The sequence below is a fragment of the Grampus griseus genome, assembly GCF_964374135.1.
Source record: "Grampus griseus genome assembly, chromosome: 5".
Classification (NCBI taxonomy): Eukaryota; Metazoa; Chordata; class Mammalia; order Artiodactyla; family Delphinidae; genus Grampus; species Grampus griseus.
This window is the reverse complement of record NC_138998.1, coordinates 56,814,689-56,835,856: the sequence shown is the minus strand read 5'-3', so window position 1 is coordinate 56,835,856 and position 21,168 is coordinate 56,814,689. Positions and strand designations below refer to the sequence as shown.

The window sequence follows — 21,168 nt, the reverse complement described above, 5'->3', positions numbered from 1 at the left end:
TTATTGAATACTGTACTGAAAGTGAAAAACAGAAAGGCTCTCTGGGTACAGAATGGTTGTAGGCATATCAGTTGTTTACCCTCAGGGTCGCGTGCCCGCCTGGGAGCTATGGCTGCTGCCCTGCCCAGCGTCACAGGAGGGTATGTACCTCCTGTCACTAGCCCAGAAAAAGAGCAAAATTCAAAATTCGAAGTACAGTTTCTACTGAACACATATCACTTTTGCACCATCTTGAAGTCAAAAGATCTTAAGTCGAATCATCACAAGTTGGGGACAGTCTACATTTATTTAATGTCTGTTTCCCCAACTGGGGCTGGGCACCAGGTCCTTTTGTTTACCACTGAACCCCGCATACCCAGCACACTGCTGAGCACAGCAGAACCCGCTCTTTATTGGCTGGATGGAAAAAATTAAAACCTGACATGGAAAACTGACCATAAATTTCCAAAGCCAGGAACAGTATGAAGAGGTAAGACTTCAAATACCAAGAGAGGAAAGAAAAGGACATCTGATATACTTTTATTAACTACCTTTAAAATCATTAGCATTCAACTCCACGTGGGTTAAAAATTGCCCTGTGCTGTCCCTAGCATGCTATCTGCCCGTCATTCTGTCTTAGCACATGTGTGTCCTCTTCCATACTTGAACCAAGGTTGAATCCTACCTGCTCTGGGAAACACTAGAGATTATTTCCTAAACTGAGGCAGTGGCTGCCCATGAGCTGCAGCTACCAGTCTCGGTGGCTCCCTGTCCTAAGCACAGTCGAAAGAGAAAAGGGCCAGAGACACAGCCCCTCTGCCCCTCAGCAAGGGAGGAAGCAGGCAGCCTGAACATGTACAGTTGGGAAGCACCCTAAATCAGTGCCTCCCAATTACTTGTGGTGAAGGGCCAGCTAGTTTGTTGATTTCAACTCATATAGATGATACCTTTAAAAATACAATAAAAATAAATTACAGTTGACCCCTGAACAACACGGGAATCAGGGGCACCAACCCTCGGCACAATCGGAATTCCGTGCATAACTTTACAGTCAGCCCTTTGGATTCTCAGTTCCTCCTTAATGGTTTCAACCAACCGCAGATCCTGTAGTACGGTAGTACGTATTTATTGAAAAAATCCACATATAAGTGGACCCGTGCAGTTCACACCCATGTTGTTCAAGGGTCAACTGTACTGAAAAAATGAAATGCCACTTATAAAAGACGGCAACGTCAAAGGCCTACCACAATTTCTGAATGCTCACTCTCAACTTCCATACCTGTCTCATTTCGGATCCACATGCAGCAGTCCAAGGACCAGCACCATCTATGAACCACATTTTGAGTAGCAAAAAAAGAAAAGCTTAAATCCTCTTAGAAGCTCCACTCACTCACCACTGAAACCAGATCACTGAACCTCTCCTAGCGCATCTATAGGAAGAGATGTGGCAGTTTTGCTGTGAAGCTTAATGATTATTACTTTCTTGGCATAGAGGGTATTGGTCTAAAACTGGAAGCCATTATTAATACGACAAATCCCTGTAGGTGGTTTTTCAGTTTACAAAGCTCTTCTTATCTCACCTGATCCCCATAACACTTGACAAGTGTTCTCACCCAGCTTCATGCGGGAAGTCACAGCACAGATGGTAAAGGGCTTCCTCAGCACACACTGCCTGACTGGACGCGGAGGGGATGCAGGGCAGGCTGTGCACCCTGGTCTATACGGGACACTTACGCTCTCTGGAATTCCGGGATGCTGAAGATGGCCTGCATCACAGAACTGAGATAGCAACTGTTGCCCAGGTTCTTGAGACCCGTGTATCCGGGGCCATACATGGGCTTCAGCTTCGTCCCCGTCTCCTGGATCACCTCCCACTCGCTGATCCGCGGCTTGCTATCATTGTCCTGGAGCCCGTTCTCCGTCTGGGGCAACGTCATTGAAGAAATACAACTTTAACAATGATTATCATTCAAACATCATGTCCCACCAATTATTTCTAACAGCAATAGATGTTTCTGCCTCTCTTCCCCAGTTAAACAGAGAAATAAACAACCTCATTAAAAAAGACTAACATGGTGATGGTTGCACAAGACAAATGAACTTAATGCCACAGAATTGTACACTTAAAAAGTGGTTAAAACAGTAAATTTTACATTAGGTGTATCTCTCCACAATTTAAGAAAAACCCCCATTTAAAAGATTTTAAAATAAAAGAGACAGAGACTGGGAGGAAAGGAGATAGGAGGAGGAAGAAGACAAATAGGAATCAAAAAAAAGAAGCAAGTAGAATAATCTCAAGGGCAGATACAATGCAACACAGCAAACAAAAAGCAAGGCAGTTGGAGAAGAAAGTGGAATAAAACCATGGGGTTCGGGAGAAGCTCGACATGGGAGGGAGGTTTAAAGAAGAGCACAGAAAACAAATTAAAAAGTGACATGAGTGGGCTTCCCTGGTGGCGCAGTGGTTGAAAGTCCGCCTGTCGATGCAGGGGACGCGGGTTCATGCCCTGGTCCGGGAGGACCCCACGTGCCACGGAGCGGCTGGGCCCGTGAGCCATGGCCGCTGAGCCTGCGCGTCTGGAGCCTGTGCTCCGCAACAGGAGAGGCCACAACCGTGAGAGGCCTGCGTACCGCAAAAAAAAAAAAAAAAGTGACATGAGTGAGAAAGAGGAGTTAGAGAGAACATGAGGAGAGGGAGATGACATGGGCTAAAGCAAAACACGCACAGTTAACCAGCTCCTCATAGGGACAAATATTACAGTCATGATACCAGCCTGAAAACACAATATGAAATGAGGCAAACCATTTCCATCAACAATCTGTTGGCTTATTCTTTCCACCCCTGCCCCAGGAGCTCTGCTTCCCTTCCTGTAATCAATTAAAGTGATGTTGGTCACAGATTATTTTAAAGGTCATCTCCCCGTGTCTTCTCCCTTTAGTGAACAAAGAGTGATTCACACAACTCTCCATCAAAGGAGACAGAAATTTTGCAAGTAAACTCCAACTAAAACAAAATGGTACTGGATGAGGTGCCATTTTTACTATAAAATAAAAATTAAAAATCTAAGCTGACAACCAAAAGAAAATACTAATTAAGTTCAAGAAGTAAATGCAAACATTAAAACCTATAAAATGAAGATTTGTGTGATAGGAATTATATAAATAAACCAAACAGTTTCCCCGCAAAGTGGGAATAGACACAAAAGGAGACCTTTCTTACCCCATGCATATGAAGCATATCAATTCCAAAATGCGCTAAGTGCTTGGCCAAATGAGGATCCAAAACAGGTTCCTCTTCTTGGAAAGAATAAACATCTAGAAGGTGAAGAGAAAATAAGCACTGAGATCTGTAATCAAGTCATTCAATAATCAACACATATTTACCGAGCTCCTACGAGCTCCTACTATGCCCTGGGCTTGGGATATAGCAATGAACAAAACAAAAATCTCTTGTGAGTTTCAACTGGGGGGGAAGACAGATGATAAAAAATAAGCATAATAAATAGGTATTTTTGTAAATATACCCATAATATCAATTCTTTTGACATTTCAGAAAGTAATTTTAAAAAGGTTTCTGAAACAAGAAAAAAGAACAGTGTCTAAAGTTAAAATAATTTAAAATTAGACAAATACAAATGCCTAACACTGATTGTTCTAACCCGAACCCCAGTGGCATAGATATAAGTTCGGGAGGAGGGAAGAGTGATGGAGGAAACAGCCACACCGTCTGCCCACGCAGGGAGAACCTGTGAGGAACAGAGAACACACAGGCCCTCGGGGCTGCCGAATGGCTGGACCGCAGTGTGAGGTCCAGGACAAAACAAAATTCTGCCTGTGGAACCCTCTATAGTCTCTCTGGTAGTCCCAGACCTACCACCTCACGACCCTCCACCTCCGCCTGCCCCCTCATCCCCTCTTCCCTACTTCAGTGTCCACACCCCACAGAGCTGGTGAGGGATCTGTGAAGACTGCTGTGCTTCCCAAATGCGTCCACCCTACGGCACACAGAAGAAGACGATGCATTTGGCACAGTGGGGTCACTCAGGAGGCTCCACCCGCCCCAGGACCTGAGGGATCAGCATGTTGGCCTCGTCCGTAACCCACTCACGGCACAGCGGCGTTGGGAAGCTGTGTGTTTGGGGGTGGCAGGGGAGGGTTCTCTCCTCAGAACCCTCAATATCCCCCCTGACAACATAAGGCTTTAGACCACACCTGGCTTCTTGTGGTACGATTCAAAGCATCAGCATTACCTGGGAGCTTGTGAGAAATGCAGAATCTCGGGCCCAACCCCAAACCTACTGAATGAGAATCTGCATTTTAACAAGATCTCCACGTGCACAGCAAAGTCTGAGAAGCACTGCCTAGCGTTCTCAAAAGCGATCCAAACTGCCGCCTTATCTGTCGTCATAGGGCAGTGCAATGCAGTAGAGGGAAACATTTTCAGGCCCATTTTGCATGTAAGGAAACAAGGGTTAGAAAAGTTAAATCATTTGCCTCAAACCCCACACGTGGCCCAGAACCCAGGTATTCTGACTCCCGGCCCAGTCCTTTTCCCTCTGCTCTAGACTATTTCCTCAGATCTCTCAGGAGACCAAGAGGCTCAGTGAAGCACCATCCTAGGCCCTTAACAGGAATGGAGAGGCAAAAACCACAATTTCTTCACTTCTAAATTTGAAAAACAAAATCTGAAAATAGATATAAAGATATTATTCTTTAGGACAGTAAAAGATAGACTGTTCAAGGAGTTTCTTGCTCTTTGGAACAATACCAGGAGTAGAACAAAAAGTAATATATATAAAAACTATGGTGACCTTCTGACCCATACCCAGATACACAGAGACTCACTGCCACCCCAAAAAAGCCACTCCTTCTATTATTAATATATTAAACATTGTATAGCTTTCTCTTCTATCCCTCTTCCCTTAGGGGCCCATTTTAACTTGTGAATAGCAGCCTTCATCTATATTCCTTTTTAAAATATAATTCAGTGCTCTCAAAAGCAAAAACAAAAGACAAAATCCCCAGCCCAATTAAGAAAAAATTTCCAAAAAGTTTAAATACAAAAAAAAAAAAAATCTTTGAACTAATAGCTTAAAACAAATACATCAATGATATTTTTAATCTATGACACATGACACCAAAATACCACTCAAATATTGGCTGGAGGGTGAAAATGACACTCCCCAGGCACTTATCTTTGGTTATTATTAACTAGTGAGATAGTTTTGAAGACTTAAGACTTTAAGCCTCTAAGCCCCTAAGCCTCTAATTATCAGAGCTCCAAGAGAAAATAAGATTGCTAGAAATGCACCATTGGCATGGGTCTAGGATTTCAAAATAAGTGAAAATCACATAGAACTCTATGGTTCTTAAGCCATTAGGCTCCAGCCTAGTGAGAAATTAGTGAGAAATTAACATTTCCTATCTCCAGTCATTAACTGCTCCAAAAATATGATATGATTTGGTCAGACACAACAGTTACTTCTTACCCCAATAACAAAAACAGTTTAGTGAGTAACACACAAGAAATCTAAAAATGAACTGTGATCCTTAAACTTGGCAATCATGAAGAATTTTAAAATGACATGTAGTCATAGAAAAAAAATTTGAAATAGACTCAGGAGCTGCAAATCCTTACACATTTTTCATTGGGAAATTCACTTTATTTCCAACTTCTGCTTAGCAAAGTCAAGTCTTAGCTCAGAAACTACTGTAGCAAATAAGCATTGCCTGACAAGTATTACCCTGCTGACCCCTTCCTCGACTTAAAAGCTTGGAGCCAAGACACACAGTTAGGAAGCTCACAGAAAGATCCTCCTAGGAATAGTCCAAGCAGTTTCATGAGTAACTACGTTTACTTTAGAAGGAAACCAGTCATTGTTTCATTTCAAGTTAAATGACAAATTAAGCCATGGAGAGCATGGAGAGACCCACAGAAGGGAAAAGATAAAAGAAAAGGTTTACAGCATGAATAACCTCATTGATGTGATAAGCATGTTAGAAAACAGTATGTACATTAAGTTCCAAAAGTAAGGAAAAGGTTAGAGAATAGAGATGGAGACTAAGACTGAGACAAAGACTGAGAATCTGTAAGGAATTTACATAAAAATGGTAATAATTTCTTTTCTCTGAATGGGAAGGTTTCTTCTTGGTTTTTTGCTTTTCTTTTTTTCCCAAATATATTATATTTTGATTGAAAAGAATGTTTTATAAGTAATTGCCAAAGATTAAAATGTTTCTATATGGTGGTATACTATTAGGACTAGCGTACCACTGGTCATCCTTGTTCACCCACAGGGATTTACTCACTCACTCATTCACTCATTTATTGATTCATTCATTGTATTCAACAAATATTTACTGAACACCAAATATATACAGATACTGAGGATTTAATATTAAATAAGACAAGCAGGGTCCCTGTCCTCACAAGTTTAAACTTTATTATTTCAAATAGTCTTATAAGAATGCTGGTTTAGTATAAAGGACCTCAACAGGTGTCTTCTTGGCTACGGTCTCCTCATGTGACTTTGGGCTCTCTTTCCTAAGCCCCAGAAAATGGCAGAAGTCCAAATTCTGCCCTCAGATACCCACACAGGAAAGAAGAAGGAGAGAGAGGTAGAGATGTACCTCAACAAGATCTGGTGTTTAGAAAGACTAAAGAAACCAGAGAAGCTGGCTTCACTGCTCTATCATCACAGCTCAAATGGGAAAAAACAAAAAAACCCAGAACTCTTGGTCAAACACCAAGTCACAAGCCAGAGAGGAAAGGATCTCTCCAGAGTATGTATGATCCATTCACCCAAACTGCATCTCTCCACCATGAGTTTATATTTGCATGCCTATAGAGCATCTGCCACAGACAGGAAAAGAACAGAAACAAGAGAATGCTCCAGCAATTAATCTAGAAACCCAAACACAAAATGAATGAGGGCAGAGGTATATACCATCACCTTAGACAGTATAACTCCCAGACCGGACAGAGCCTAGACTGTGGTCAGGAAAGGAAAACAAGTTAGAGGAAAAAGATGTCCATAAAATAGAAAAAAAGAAGAAAAAGAAAAAAAGGTAAATCAGAGGAGAAAACTTTATCGGTGTGTCTGTCTTCCTCCATCTGTTTACAACACAAATATTTACTGAGCACCTACTATGTGTGAGGGGCTATGCTAGATGAGACAGAATAGTAAACAACAAACGTGGCGCTCAGGCCCTGCCGTCCCATGTGACCACCATTAGACGCAGCAACAGGATCTCATGAAAAGTGCCACAGTGGAGCAGCACAGAGGCACACAGAGGGACACAAACCAGGTCAAAACTAAAATGAAGTAGTCAATGCCTTGATCCAAATCCTTGAGCTGATACCCAGGTCAGGGGTGAAGATGACCAAAGAAGAAAAATCACCTTCAGGCGGCAGTGAGGAGGGAGCCCGTGGCGCAGAGGTGGAGGACCTCCGGGCTCACACCGACAAGCTGGCGGGGATCCTGCAGGAGGTGGAGCTGCAGAACAGCAGCACGGACCGCGAGCTGCAGGCCCTGAGGGACCACATGCTTCACGTGGAGAGGGTCATCCCCCTGACCCAGGATCACGAGGATGAGAATGAAGAAGCCGGTGAGGTCACGCGAGCCCAGCCCCAAGGGTCTGAGGCAGCGGAGCAGGAAGCCCCCAGTGACCGAGCACCTCCCACGCGGCCCTCCTCGCCGCCCCTGTCGAGCTGGGAGCGGGTGTCGAGGCTGATGGAGGAGGATCCCGCCTTCTGTCGGGGGCGCCTTCGCTGGCTCAAGCAGGAGCAGCTGCGGCTGCAGGGACTGCAGGGCTCCGGGGACCGGGGTGGAGGGCTGCGCAGACCCCCCGCCCACTTCGTGCCCCCTCATGACTGCACGCTGCTTTTCACCTTCAAGAGCAACCCCCAGCACCGCAAGTCCTGGCCGGGGGAGGGGGCCGGGGAGTCCCCAGCGCCACCCCCGCCCCCGAGGAGCTCACCCCCTCTCCGGCCACCCCTGCCCGCAGGCCCCCAAGTCCCCGCAGGTCCCACCGTCCCCGCAGGAATTCCCTGGACAAAGGGGGCCGATCCCGGGGAGGAGGTTCTGCACAGCCTGAACCCCAGAACTTCCAGCCCAAAAAGCACAACTATTATCCCCAGCAGCCCCAACCATACCCAGCCCAGAGGCCCCCAGGGCCCCGCTACCCCCCATACACTACGCCCCCCGCGGCTGAGACGGCAGCGCTCAGCCCCTGACCTCAAGGAGAGTGGGGCGGCCGTGTGAGCCCCGCATCTTGGGCAGAGAGGGCCTGGCGGAGCCCCTCGCTGGGAGGAGATGCTGCTTCCCCAGAAGCCCTGGGGCAGGAGGCCCTAGAGACCCGAGAGAAGGTCCGAGTAGGTGATCGAAGATGTAGGGGTAACTGGGCTGGAGGCTGAGGGAGGAAGGAAGAGGGCACGGAGCTGCCAGGAGCAAACCAAAGTGAAGGAGAGCGACGGGAAGCTGCCTCAGTGCTGCCCCTTGCGAGGGGGGCGAGGGGGGGGACACAAACTATGCTAGGGTGGGTGGGGGGCTGGGGTGCCTCATAGTCGGTGTTTGACTTTCCTTTCAACTGGGGGCAAAGGGCAGAGAACCTAGAGGGAGGTAAGGTCTCCCCCCATCCTGGCCCTGTCTGTCCGTCTGTGGTGGGTTTCTGTTTCCAGGGAGGTGTGGTGGGATCATAAGTCATTCCTCTCCCCTTTCAGGCCTCCTGCTATATTGGGGGGACCTGTCTGGCATCTGGTTTGCCTGGGGTCCCTGAGGATGTGGGACCTTTCAATAAAGGATGGAAAACAGAAAAAAAAAAAAATCACCTTCAGATGCTGCTGAGCTGGTGCAGGGGCCAGTGGGATAGGCAATTTCACTGCTGCCATGGGCATTACAGGAAGACTCTCCTGTAGTCACCAAGGCTTTGAGGATTCTTCTCAGGTAAACTAATGTCTATGATGAAAGAAAAACATACCTTCTCTTGCCTCCAACCCTCTTCATTCCTTTCCCACCAAGAACCTCAACCTTGCTCTGCCAAACGAATGTCTCCTCCCACAGAGGAAAGCGTTTTGTTTGCTTGTATGGTGATGTTTCTTTTTTTGTTTGCTGCTGTACCCATGGAACCCAGAGTGGAATTCGATATGGGGCCCACTTTTATTACCCAGCCACCACAATGGCCTAGCCTGGAGGGATCAAGGCTTCCTGGAAGAACTAATTCTAGGCTGAGACCTCAAGATGAGTAGGAGTTTCTCACTGAGCAGGTATGTCCTTACTGGAGAGAAGGAAACCAGGACGACTGGATCACACAACCATTAAACATCTGAGTTCACAACCTGTTTGGATTCCATGTTCACTAAGCAATATTCTAAATATAATTCAGCTTCCCACAGGGAGGGAACATACTGGTCGAGTTGACATAAACATCCCACTTACAGGTGGTTGTGGTTCTCACTAGAAACTAAATACTAAACACCCCGACTTGAACACTTTGTCTCTTGTGAGTTGAATTAGCCTCAGTGAGCCTAGCAAGTATGGAAGATGGACCCTCACCAGTGGTACCGTCATCAGGAGAGGGCCACCCCACCCCCACACAGAGGGCACCCTACCCTCCTGGGCCTCAACATCCACAAGGCCCATCATCAGACATTTATAGAAACTTTACACATGTTTTCATTAACTTATTTGGCTTTTTAAATAAACAATAAGCTACAACTAGCAATCTATTAAACAGATTTAAAAGAAATGAAAATAGAATTGATGCATCCCATAAACTAATATGTAATGATAATTAGACTGAAAATAATTATTTACATTAAAACCAACTCTGCACAAGATAAGCCAGAATCAAATCCTGATCTATTGTCAAAAAGTGAACATGGGCTTCCCTGGTGGAGCAGTGGTTAAGAATCCACCTGCCAATGCAGGGGACACAGGTTCGAGTCCTGGTCTGGGAAGATCCCACATGCCGTGCAGCAACTAATCCCATGAGCCACAACTACTGAGCCCATGCACTGCAACTACTGAAGCCCGTAAGCCTAGAGCCCATGCTCCGCAACAAAAGAAGCCACCACAATGAGAAGCCGCATACCGCAACGAAGAGTAGCTCCCACTCGCCACAACTAGAGAAAGCCCATGCACAGCAACAAAGACCCAACACAGCCAAAAAAATAAAAAACAATAATTTTTTAAAAAATAATCATTAAAAAAAAAGTGAACATTGCCTCAGCTAAGCGAGTTTAAGAACCCTCATCACAGGTGCACATTCTACATTGCTTTTGCCAATGTTTTATGCTTTCTATGGTTGAAAAAAGAGTATTTATTCAAATACTCTCAATTACATGAAGAGTAATTTGTGCACCACAACTACTGAGCCCATGAGCCACAACTACTGAGCCCATGCACCAGAACTACTGAGCCCGTGCGCTCTGGAGCCTGTGAGCCACAACTAGAGAGAAGCCCACGCACCACGATGAAAGATCCCGCATGCCACAAGTAAGACCCGACACAGCCAAAAATAAATAAATAAATATTTTTTTAAAAAATATATGCATAGAGAATAGAATTAATCCTTGCCTTTACTACTAGCATACATTTAAATAGAATATAATTATTTAAGTACTTATAGACCAGCTGGTTCATTTAATCAAAGTATCCATGCCTACATGCATAAGATTTTGTTTGGAACTTAAAGATGAAAAAGACATAGCTCAAGCAAAATTTTAGATCAAATTCCCATATACAAATAATTGTTGTCTTGAACAGGATGTTCTGAGAGCTGGACTTCTAATAACTGGTCTTATCAAAACACTACATAATATTACTCAGCCATGAAAAAGAATAAAATATTGCCATTTGCAGTAACATGGATGGACCTAGAGATTATCATACTATGTGAAGTAAGTCAGACAGAGAAAGACAAATATCATATGACATCACTTGTAGGAGGAATCTAAAAAGATGGTACAAATGAACTTATTTACAAAACAGAAACAGACTCATAGACATAGAAAACAAACTTATGGTTACCAAAGGGAAAATAGGAAGGGGGATAATTTAGAAGCTTGGGATTAACAGATACACACTACTATATATAAAATCGATAAACAACAAGGACCTACTATATAGCACAGGGAACTATATTCAATATCTTGTAATAACCTATAATAGAAGAGGATCTGAAAAAGAATATACATATGTATAACTGAATCATTTTGCTGTATACCTGAAACTAACACAACACTGTATGTAAATCAACTGTACTCCAATTTTTAAAAAAGGGGGCTTCCCTGGTGGCGCAGTGGTTGAGAGTCCGCCTGCCAATGCAGGGGACACGGGTTCATGCCCCGGTCCAGGAAGATCCCACATGCCGCGGAGCGGCTGGGCCCGTGAGCCATGGCCGCTGAGCCTGCGCATCCAGAGCCTGTGCTCCGCAACCGGAGAGGCCACAACAGTGAGAAGCCCGCGCACTACAAAAAAAAAAAAAAAAAAAAAAGGCTCTGCATAAGATAGCACTAAAAGTGGAAACATCTGAATTATCCTCCCCTTGCAATTGTACCCAATAGAATGCCTACATTACAAACTCTTCTTTCTCTCTATAGGCCCTACAAGAACAATGATGGTTACCATATACAGCAGTTATTCAACAGAGCAAAGACCTGTAAGCACTTTGCTGTAACCCTGAATCCAACTGCATGTCCTGAATTTCCTCTTCAGATCCTGGAAGGCTCAACCTGGGTTGTGTAGCAGTTTATTTATTTGAGGGGAAAATGTCTGGCACCAGCACCTGAGACTCTTGCAGCTACTTTTCTCTAATGAGTTAAAAGAAGTCCACTAAACTTTGGAAGTTTACCCAAAAGGTGAATCAAAAGAATCTAGACATGACGTAACTGCCAGCCCTCAATTATAAAACAGATAAATGAAACCAGTTAGATGGAGAGGGCGTGGCTGACAAAGAGTGTACCACACTCAGTGAAAACATCCTCACTAAATAACTTTGAGGCTGGCTGATTCAGTCAGAGAAAGATAGCCGAGAAGAAAAGCCAAATGTCTTTATATTTTTCCTAAAAAAATCATCTTACCTTAAAGTAAAGAAGAAATAAAGATTAAAACCTGGACAGATGGAGAAACTGACCTGGGTGTGAGTGCAGGTCTGTGCTTCCTAAGTGTTTTCAGTGATGCTGAGATGATGGGCTCTTATGGCCACTGCTCAGTATTTAAGTTTCTCATTATTAACCCTGATGTAACTTCTCTTCTCCCTCACCAAATGATAGAAGGAATTAACTGTATAAACATAGCCAAAAGCTAACATACAGTGTGAGAGCATGAAGAAGACCAGTTCTGAAGCTGATAGTACAAGCAGGAACCACTTCTAACCCTTTGCTGCACTGGACACCGTCACTGCCTGCTGATGTCAGGGGTTCTGAACACACAGTATCTTTAAAACCCATCTTCTCCATAATGAATCCATTTGTACCTAAAATGATACTAATCCCCATAGTGAACTCTAGGCCTTCCCCCTACTATTCTAATGGTGGGTTTGATTATGCACATTCACTTCACAAGTCCGGGTTCCTGCTTCTGTCCTCTTAGCCAAGAGATATTCAGAAAGATACTAACAAAAGCAGCAAACTTTTATCATGACCTTACGGTGTGCACTGGGCTAAATGCTTATGCATCTTAACAAACCTATGAGGGAGGTACTGTGATTATCCTCAAGATGAGGAACCTGAGGCTTAGAAGGATCTGAAAACTCACCCCTCACAGCTAACAAGAGGCAGAATGAGGATTCGAACCTGGGCTGAGTCCAGAGCTTATGCCCTCCAACCCCAGAGATTAAGGCACTGGTTAAATCTAAGAGGGAGCCACTGTAAGTTCCCAAGTTGGTAAAGGCACACTCACCTGCCCCGTCAGGAGTGATGGTTCCCAGTTTCACAGCTAGAGGGTAGCCCAGGTCTCTGTAATGCTCCAGCGCATGCCCGTTGCCCCCGGAGCTGTCAAAGAACCATTTCCCACACAGCACAGAGCCGTCGGTCAGATTCAACCAGAGGTTTTCTCGCAGGTCACACCTGGCACACTTCCAACCACTGTGAAATCATCAGACAGCAGTTAGCACAGCCAGAGTACAAGGCGTGATTAGAAAATTAACATCTAAGAAAATGGAGTGTCTCAAGCTGGGTGCAGTTGGGGCAGTCACAGGAGACCGTCAGCGGACTAACAGAGATCCATTCCAGAGCAGCAGGGCCACTCAGTAACCTGCCTGCCTCCCCAGTGGGGGCCAGCTCCTCCCAGCTCCTTCGAGATGTTTCTTTTACTTTAGAAAAGACACAGAACCTGAGGGTAGGAGGAAAGGTCATTTCCTTAAAATTCCTTACATGAGAGACTGTGGAGCCCGAGTAAGCTTAAAACATTAAAGATCCCATGTGTATAAACATCTGAAGTTCCAAAGCATTAGCCACAAGCAGTAAGACTGGTTTAAACAAAACTCTACTACACTGACAATCTAAATTAAGTAGAAAGGAAAACAACTTAACTGAAGGTCGAATGTCAGGTATGTGCCAGGAGCTTTACAGAAGTATTATCATTTAATTCTAATATACACTCTTCAGCATTATTACCATCCCCACTATCAAAGGGAGAAAAAGCCCCGAGGAACCATGCCTTCCCTAAGACCACACAGAACAGGAATGCAGTACAGTCAGGGTTCAACCAGAAGGGACACATTCCTAATCTACCTGCTCTTTCCCTCCAGCACCTGCCTCTGGAAACACACTGGCATCTGATTACAGGAGGTGCAAAAGGAGCCTAAAGAGCATTCCAGCCAAAATGCGACAACCAAAGACTATTGTCCGTCTTTGTAAGTTGGGTGCCCCCAGAAGCAGACTCTGAGACAAAGTTTTGAATGCAAACAGCTCATTTGGGAGGCGATCCCAGGAAGCACCCTAGGGGAGTGAGGGAAGACAGACTGAAAGGGCAGGAAGCCAGTGCAGGGACTGTGAACAAGCAGATGACCCCATAGGCCACTGGGGCTCAGTCCAGCTGGGGAACTCCAGGAGACAGTTACCCCACCTGAGCGTAGGGACCTAGGGTGCTCATCCCTCCACTCCACAGTCACTGGCTGAGGGCTGTTCCAGGAGCACAGGAGGGAGCACGTCTCTGCAGCGTTTCTGACTGTCCGGTGCACTGGCCTACCTGGCTCGGGCAGGCAGAGAAAGCCCTCAAGCGAGGAGCTGCAGGTGCTCACAACCGGAGACCTTAGGGTGGGGATGGGCTCCAGGGCAGGGGCTGGCCATGGTCAGCGTCTACTACAAAGGTAGAGATAATTCTAGAGAGAAGTTTTGAGCTTTTTTTAATTAATTAATTTTTTAAATAAATAATTAATTAATTATTTTTGGCTGTGTTAGGTCTTCATTGCTGTGTGCAGACTTCCTCTAGTTGCAGCAAGCAGGGGCTACTCTTCGTTGCGGTGCGTGGGCTTCTCATCGCGGTGGCTTTTCTTGTTGCGGAGCACGGGCTCTAGGCACGCGGGCTTCAGTAGTTGTGGCTCGAGGGCTCTAGAGCACACGCTCAGTAGCTGTGGCGCACGAGCTTAGTTGCTCCGCGGCATGTGGGATCTTCCCGGACCAGGGCTCAAACCTGTGACCCCTGCGTTGGCAGGCGGATTCTTAACCACTGTGTCACCAGGGAAGTCCCAAGCTTATTTTTTTTTCCAAGCTTATTTTTAGTAAAAGGCATCTGATAAGAAAATATATAATTGCTATTTCAGTGAAGAGGTAGAAATATAAATATTCCTTTGGCCCGTTTTGGGGGGGAAAGTTCCATTTTGCTGTCTGACCCTCACCTTGGAGGAATCCTGACTCCGTTGTCTAACTGGGTGAGGTTATTTGCATATTTGGACACTGGTAATTCATTTTCCCACGTATCTGGGTCCTGCTTTCTGTATGGAGATTTTGAGCTGAGAACTGCATCACAAGCAATTGTTACCTGTAAGACAAATACAGATGTGATATATTAAAACAGCTTGAGAGAATAGCAACTTCTATAAAATGAATTTTAAAGTTTATTAATAAATACAGCTTAATTCAAGAAAACTCAAATAGCTCAGTTACCACGAGAGCAAGATGCTAGTTTCCTGACTCCAGCACATTCTCCCTGGGTCTAACTAGGTTTTATCCTGGCCTGGAGTTTGCAATAGTAATAATGACACAAGATAGCAAAGAACCAAATTCAGTTTGTAAACCCAAGCATAAGAGTCAGATTTAACACTTGCTACCTCTTAGCAAGTGGAGTGAAAAGTATAAGGTGAACAATTTACAAGGGTGAAATTAGCAACAGGTATGCCTAGGATTTACCCAAGTGGTGTGTTTTACTCTTAACAAATATACACCCAGACAACCAATATCCTCCACTCATCACACAATGATACGTGGTCAAGGGCACCTGAATGAAATGCAAGCGGCATGGCTCCATTTCTTAATCTAGTGCAAATGTGACACTGGATGGGGACATGCCTGGATGTTTCTGTGTCAGATCAGCCCACATCATGAGCAAATCTGTGATGTCTGGCTTGGCACCAACTGACTACGGGAGAGGGCGGACTCTCTGCTTTCTCCCAAACCCCACTGATTCTGGATATATGCCTCTCGCCACATTCGCTACTTGCTTAATGCTATAAGCTATTTCTAACTCTCTTTAAAAACATATTCTGATGAGAATGTAAAATGGTGCAGCCACTTTGGAAAATAATTTGGCAGGTCCTCAAATGGTGAAACAGAGTTACCATATGACCCAGCAATCCCAATCCTAGGTATACACCCGAGATAAATAGAAATACGTACCCACGCAAAAACGTATAAATAAATGTTCACAGAAGCATTATTTATAACAGCCAAAAGTAGAAATGACCCAAATGCCCATTAATGATAAATGGATAAAGTATTGTACTTTGATACAATGAAATGTTATTCAGCAATAAAAAGGAATGAAGTAGTGATACATGCTACAACATGGATGGATCTTGAAAATATATGCTAAGTAAAAAAAAAGCCACCCACAAAGAACCATGTATTGTATGATTCCTTTTGTATGGAATGTCCAGAAAAGGCAAATCCACAGAGACACAAAGTACATTAGTGATTGCCAGAGACTAGAGGGAAATGAGATAGTTGTGACGGATGCCCAACTCTGAATATAATAAAAGCCATTGAACGGTCTGAAAAACAATTTTTAACAAAAATCTGTATTCTACATCACTAGCATCCTGTACAGTTAGCTGAACTTCATACAGAATATTTTCCTCTGGGTAGCACTGACAACGGACCCCAGAATGGATTAGGAGACATACTCTGTGGTGACCTAAATGGGAAGGAAATCTAAAAAAGAGTGGATACATATACACATATAACTGATTCACTTTGCTGTACAGCAGAAACTAACAGAACACTGTAAAGCAACTATACTCCAATAAAATAAAATAAGCTACATGGAAAAAAGAAAAATAGAGACAATGGAGGAAGTTCCCTCAGCTGCCATCCCACTCCCACCCCCACCCAGGCCCTGAGCAATTCCTATCAGTCCTACATCCAAAATCTATTTGCAGTCTACCTCTTCTTGATTTCGGCCATACCCATCCTTGTACAGCCATCGTCCCAGCTCACCTGAATGGCCACACAGCAGCCTCCTTACCATCTCCTTTCTCCCACTCTTGCTTCCTCTTCTCTGCCTGGTAGCCAGTGATCTGCTGTGAACATTAGATCCCATCCTCCTCCAGCTTAAAACTCTCCAAGGTTATACTAAACACTACCAATTGACTACACTGGGCTACACACAGTCAGGAAAAGGAAAAGGTCCCTGCCCTCAAAAAGCTTATACTCCATTACAGATCAGGCAATCAGGCATTCATAAATATATTTAAACCTCTTTTTTTTGGGGGGGGGGAGGTGTTTATTTGATAGAAGTTTTTTACTTGATTTACAATGTTATATTAGTTTCAGGTATACAACATAGTAACCTGATATTTTTATAGCTTATACTCCATTTAGTTATTATAAAATATTGGTTATATTCTCTGTGCTGTACATTATATCCTTGTATTTTATTTATTTTATACCTAGTAGTTTGTACCTCTTAATTCCCCCTTCCCCTATCTTACCCTTCTCTAAACCTTTTTAAAAATATTCCCATTCATCTCCCACAAGAAATGTTATATAAGTAGCTTTTCCTTTCAATTATCAAAATTCATCTCCCATGCCCTTCCAGTAATGCCCCTAGAAAACAAGGCTGAGTTCACCATGAGCCCCTTCCTGATTTTATGGGTTTGGGCCATGCTGCCTTAGCACTTCTGGCTACACATCCTAATCTTTTCAGTCTGGTCTGTTACAAACTCTTTGTTGTTTCACTGACTACCTCGATCCCTTCCCTTTCCTCCTCTGAATCTTCTCCACCCTATTAGGTCTTTTTTAAGTGTTCTAGTTTGCAATGCACAGTGATAATAATAAGAATATAATATTCTCTCTTTTCTTTGAATATCCTTCTGGTGACACTCAACAAAATTTCCTTAATCATCTAGGACGTTATAAAACACTGACCTAGTGTTTTCAGAATACCGTCTAAAATCACTTAGAGGCCCTTTTTATGGATCACAGATGAAGGTCAGGATCCATTATCCTATAATTATACTGTGAATTATCTCAAGTACAGGGGTGTTGTGGAATTGGCTCAAACTGGCTTACAGACTTGTTAAATTTTAAGAAATTCTGCAAGAGGGTTGTTAAACACAGCCATTATTAAAAATTAAATTCTATTAGCTCACAATTAAGTATATTTTTAAAAGGTAACAAATATTCAAAACTCTTCACTCCCTAGTTGTGTTACTCTATCTTAATAACTAATCTATATGCTCTTGAGGTCACTTACATCCACGTTATGCAAACGGTGATAACTCTATGTGAGGATGTCCTACTATACATCTCTTCCCACCACTGCATTAGGTGACATGTTAGCCTGAAATGGGAGTATTTACACCATGGAAATCAGCAAACATTACAATGCAGGGCTTTGCCCCCAGGGAGCTAGTTGCTAACCAATTACAAGCACACCAAGGCTTGAGTTCCTGACTCTAAAATGAGGCATTAGATTTCAGGCTGTAAGATCTCTACTGAGTCCCAAACACTATGTCTCTGTGACCCCTGTAACACTAAGAGGTAGTTTAACTTTCTGGTAGAATCTACAGAGTACCTATTTGAAACTGATTTCTTTTTTTTGTGCTGAGAAACTCAAGAGATGACGAAGAGTCACCTGGTTGGGTGAGTTCAATAATTTTTGTTATTTAAAAGCTGAAAAAGAATTATCAAACACCAAAAATGTAGCAAAAGCATGAAAAGAAATTATAGTAACTAGCATCTTTTATATAGATACATCTTACCAGTTACCATCAGATAAATCAGGCTTTTCCTTCTATCTCCCCGCCTCAACTTCCAAACAATTCTCTCTTTTTTTTAATTCCTAAAGTATTTCTTAATTCTAAAAGACTCTGTATTAAAAATTATAATATATATTGCTGGATATGGATTTCTGTGACACTTCACTTTTCTATAAAACTGTTCACACTTAGGATTATATTCTAAATATAAGAATAATGAAAAGTACTTAAAGGCTCTCATTAACTTTTCTCACGTAACGACTTTTTCTTCATGAGGGAGTGAGAGAAAAATCATTTCTCATGACATTCATTCACAATGTGCTTCTTCTTTTTTGACAGCAGACTCAAGAGTTATATTAAACAAGGGCAGTGAGAACTGTCCGTTGTATACAGATATAAGCTTTAGTATATACTATCAAGTAATGGCACGGGGTAAGACCATTTTGTCCATCATATATTTTGTCCTTGATCACAGCCACTTGAGTGACACAGGGAATTGGAGAAAGCGGAGGTAATTTAATTCTGTACACATTGCTAAAACGTATGCATTTGGTACTAAAAAAGATATGCTATATCAAATAATTAGAGGAAAGAGCTACGATAGCTTAATACACAAATTTTTCACTTCTATGGTCTTATGTTTAGGTATAAAGTAGAATCTGAGGCAAAAGAGGCTGAATGGTGGCAACCTGGCCCCTAATGACATGGGAATCCCAAGCACAAACGTCCCCTCTTGGCAGGGGCACATGAGCAGGGGACTGTAGACAGAGTCACACAGCATCTGAAAGAATCAGGGACCTAAAGACCTGGCTTTGGTTCTAGCAAAGCTTGAGGAAGGGAAAAAATGAACTGGAATGTCTAACTCTGCTATCTGCAGCCAGGCTCTGTGAAGTCAGGATGCAACCGAGTAGAAAAGAGGAAAGGAAAGGAAACGGAACATAGGAAAGGATGGAGCGGCGGAGACAATACAGGAAATGAGGGAAGAGCAGGAAAATGGTCTGGGTCCCCACAGGATTCGAGAATCAAAGTAAAATGGAGACTGACTTCCTTACACCACCGCCACCAGCTTTAAGTTGTTCAGGAAGATAGAAGTTGCTCCACAAAAAAGAAGGGAAGGAAAGGGAAAAGAACTCACCACTAAAGCTAAATTCTAAAACCTAGAAAGCAGTCTTCATCCTCAAAGGAACACATTATCACAGAGCTCCTGGAGACCTGTGATTTGTACATATTGGGTTATTTTCATAATCATGTTGCTGTTGTTTCTCGGTGGAATTCTTTTATGTTTCCCAAACAAAATTTTACATGGAAGGCCAACATGCAGAAGAGATAAAAATTTTAGGCGTCCCTGATCAGAAGGCAACCCCTCTCCAGCAGTCCCTGCACATCTCGGGGGCACAATTTGAAAATCTAAGCACCAGACTGTGATTCACAGGTGGAAAGAAGCCAGCCCACCTGGAGCAGGCCGGCCAGTGAGCAGTGAAGCCCAAACAGCACTGGAAGTAACAGGCAGCAGAGGGTATACGGCCCAGTGTCACTGAAAGAGAACCTGCGAGGCCCTCTTCACGGAGGAGAAGCGATTTGCTTCTGTTCCTACTCCTTCCTCCCCTCCTCTCTCATTCACCCCGCCCTCCCCACCGCCCAGCACACACACACTGCACACGCACACACACCTGACACAGAGAGTCACGCGCATCTAGCTAGCAGCCGTGCACACTCACTGACCAGGGCTGGTAACTCCTCAATATTTGGTAGTGCTATTTCATAGTGGTCTGGGAATATAACAAGTTTGGCTTCATCTTCATATTCAAAATCGTCGCTATTTAAATCGTCATCAGTATCTAGATCTGAGGAGAAAACAAAAACAAAGAACACGAAGTGAAGAAAGAATATTCCACACCAAGGCAGCACTCACTGGGAAAGCCAGATATCCACAGGGCTGACAAACCAAGGGCACGGCATTTACAATTCAGCCATCCATCTGCCCCAAGCCAGGAAGAGGAGGCCTTTCCATCCTTCCTAAGTTATACACACTTATTTTCAAGGGACAGATGTATAAAGAAGACTAAGTCATATCATAAAGCTTTACAGTTAAAATAGACATTTGTGCTAGATGTTCAATTCTTAGAGATGTTTAAAGGAATAGGCTGGTCATTATGATTTGTCGAGTACCTGACTCCTGATTTCACAAGAATGGGTTGGAATGTTTCTTACAACACAACAGAAGAAAGTACACGGGTTTGAGAATAGACAAACCTAGGTTCAACTCCGGGTCCAAAGTTTAATGTTTCTTTGGGCAAGTCACAGGCCTCATTTGTAGAATGGAGATAACACTTATCTCACACAGTTTATATGAAGAATAAATAAGAAATTGTAAACAAGAGACCTGGCACATAACAGGTTGTTAATAAATGGTAACAATTATTTTAAAATAAAATCTCAATGTCCCTCCCTCTGTCTCTATCTCCCCCATCCTCTCCCTCCCTGCTAAGAGTTGTGGAAATACTGCCTAGTAAGCCAGAGGGGGAAACCCCATAATATAAGTGGTCCTGTTGTCCTCAGGCGGTGGAGAATTTTCAATAAGAAAGTCTGGCCTGTTATCTATCAAGTCATCACCTCTTTACTTGGCTCATCTCTGGGAAAGGTTAGGCAAAGGTTCAAGGAAATGTCCTGTCACAATATTTACATGGACATTTCAGCCTTGCATTCACATGGATACCAGAATCCCAGATCATGTTTGTATATTTAGACATTTGGAACTATGGTGACAAA

General features: G+C 43.6%; 1 protein-coding gene across 1 annotated transcript in view; it reads right to left on the bottom strand.

The window, feature by feature from the left end:
* Nucleotides 1–21,168, bottom strand: part of USP13 (ubiquitin specific peptidase 13) — a 128,435-nt gene that overhangs the window by 68,657 nt on the left and 38,610 nt on the right. Inside the window, exons 4-8 of the mRNA XM_082654287.1 lie at nucleotides 20,122–20,243; nucleotides 14,821–14,963; nucleotides 12,882–13,066; nucleotides 3,200–3,294; nucleotides 1,714–1,901 (exon numbers count right to left, since the gene is read on the bottom strand). Of these exons, the coding sequence (XP_082510413.1) occupies nucleotides 1,714–1,901; nucleotides 3,200–3,294; nucleotides 12,882–13,066; nucleotides 14,821–14,963; nucleotides 20,122–20,243 (733 nt within the window). The remainder of the gene's footprint in view (nucleotides 1–1,713; nucleotides 1,902–3,199; nucleotides 3,295–12,881; nucleotides 13,067–14,820; nucleotides 14,964–20,121; nucleotides 20,244–21,168) is intronic.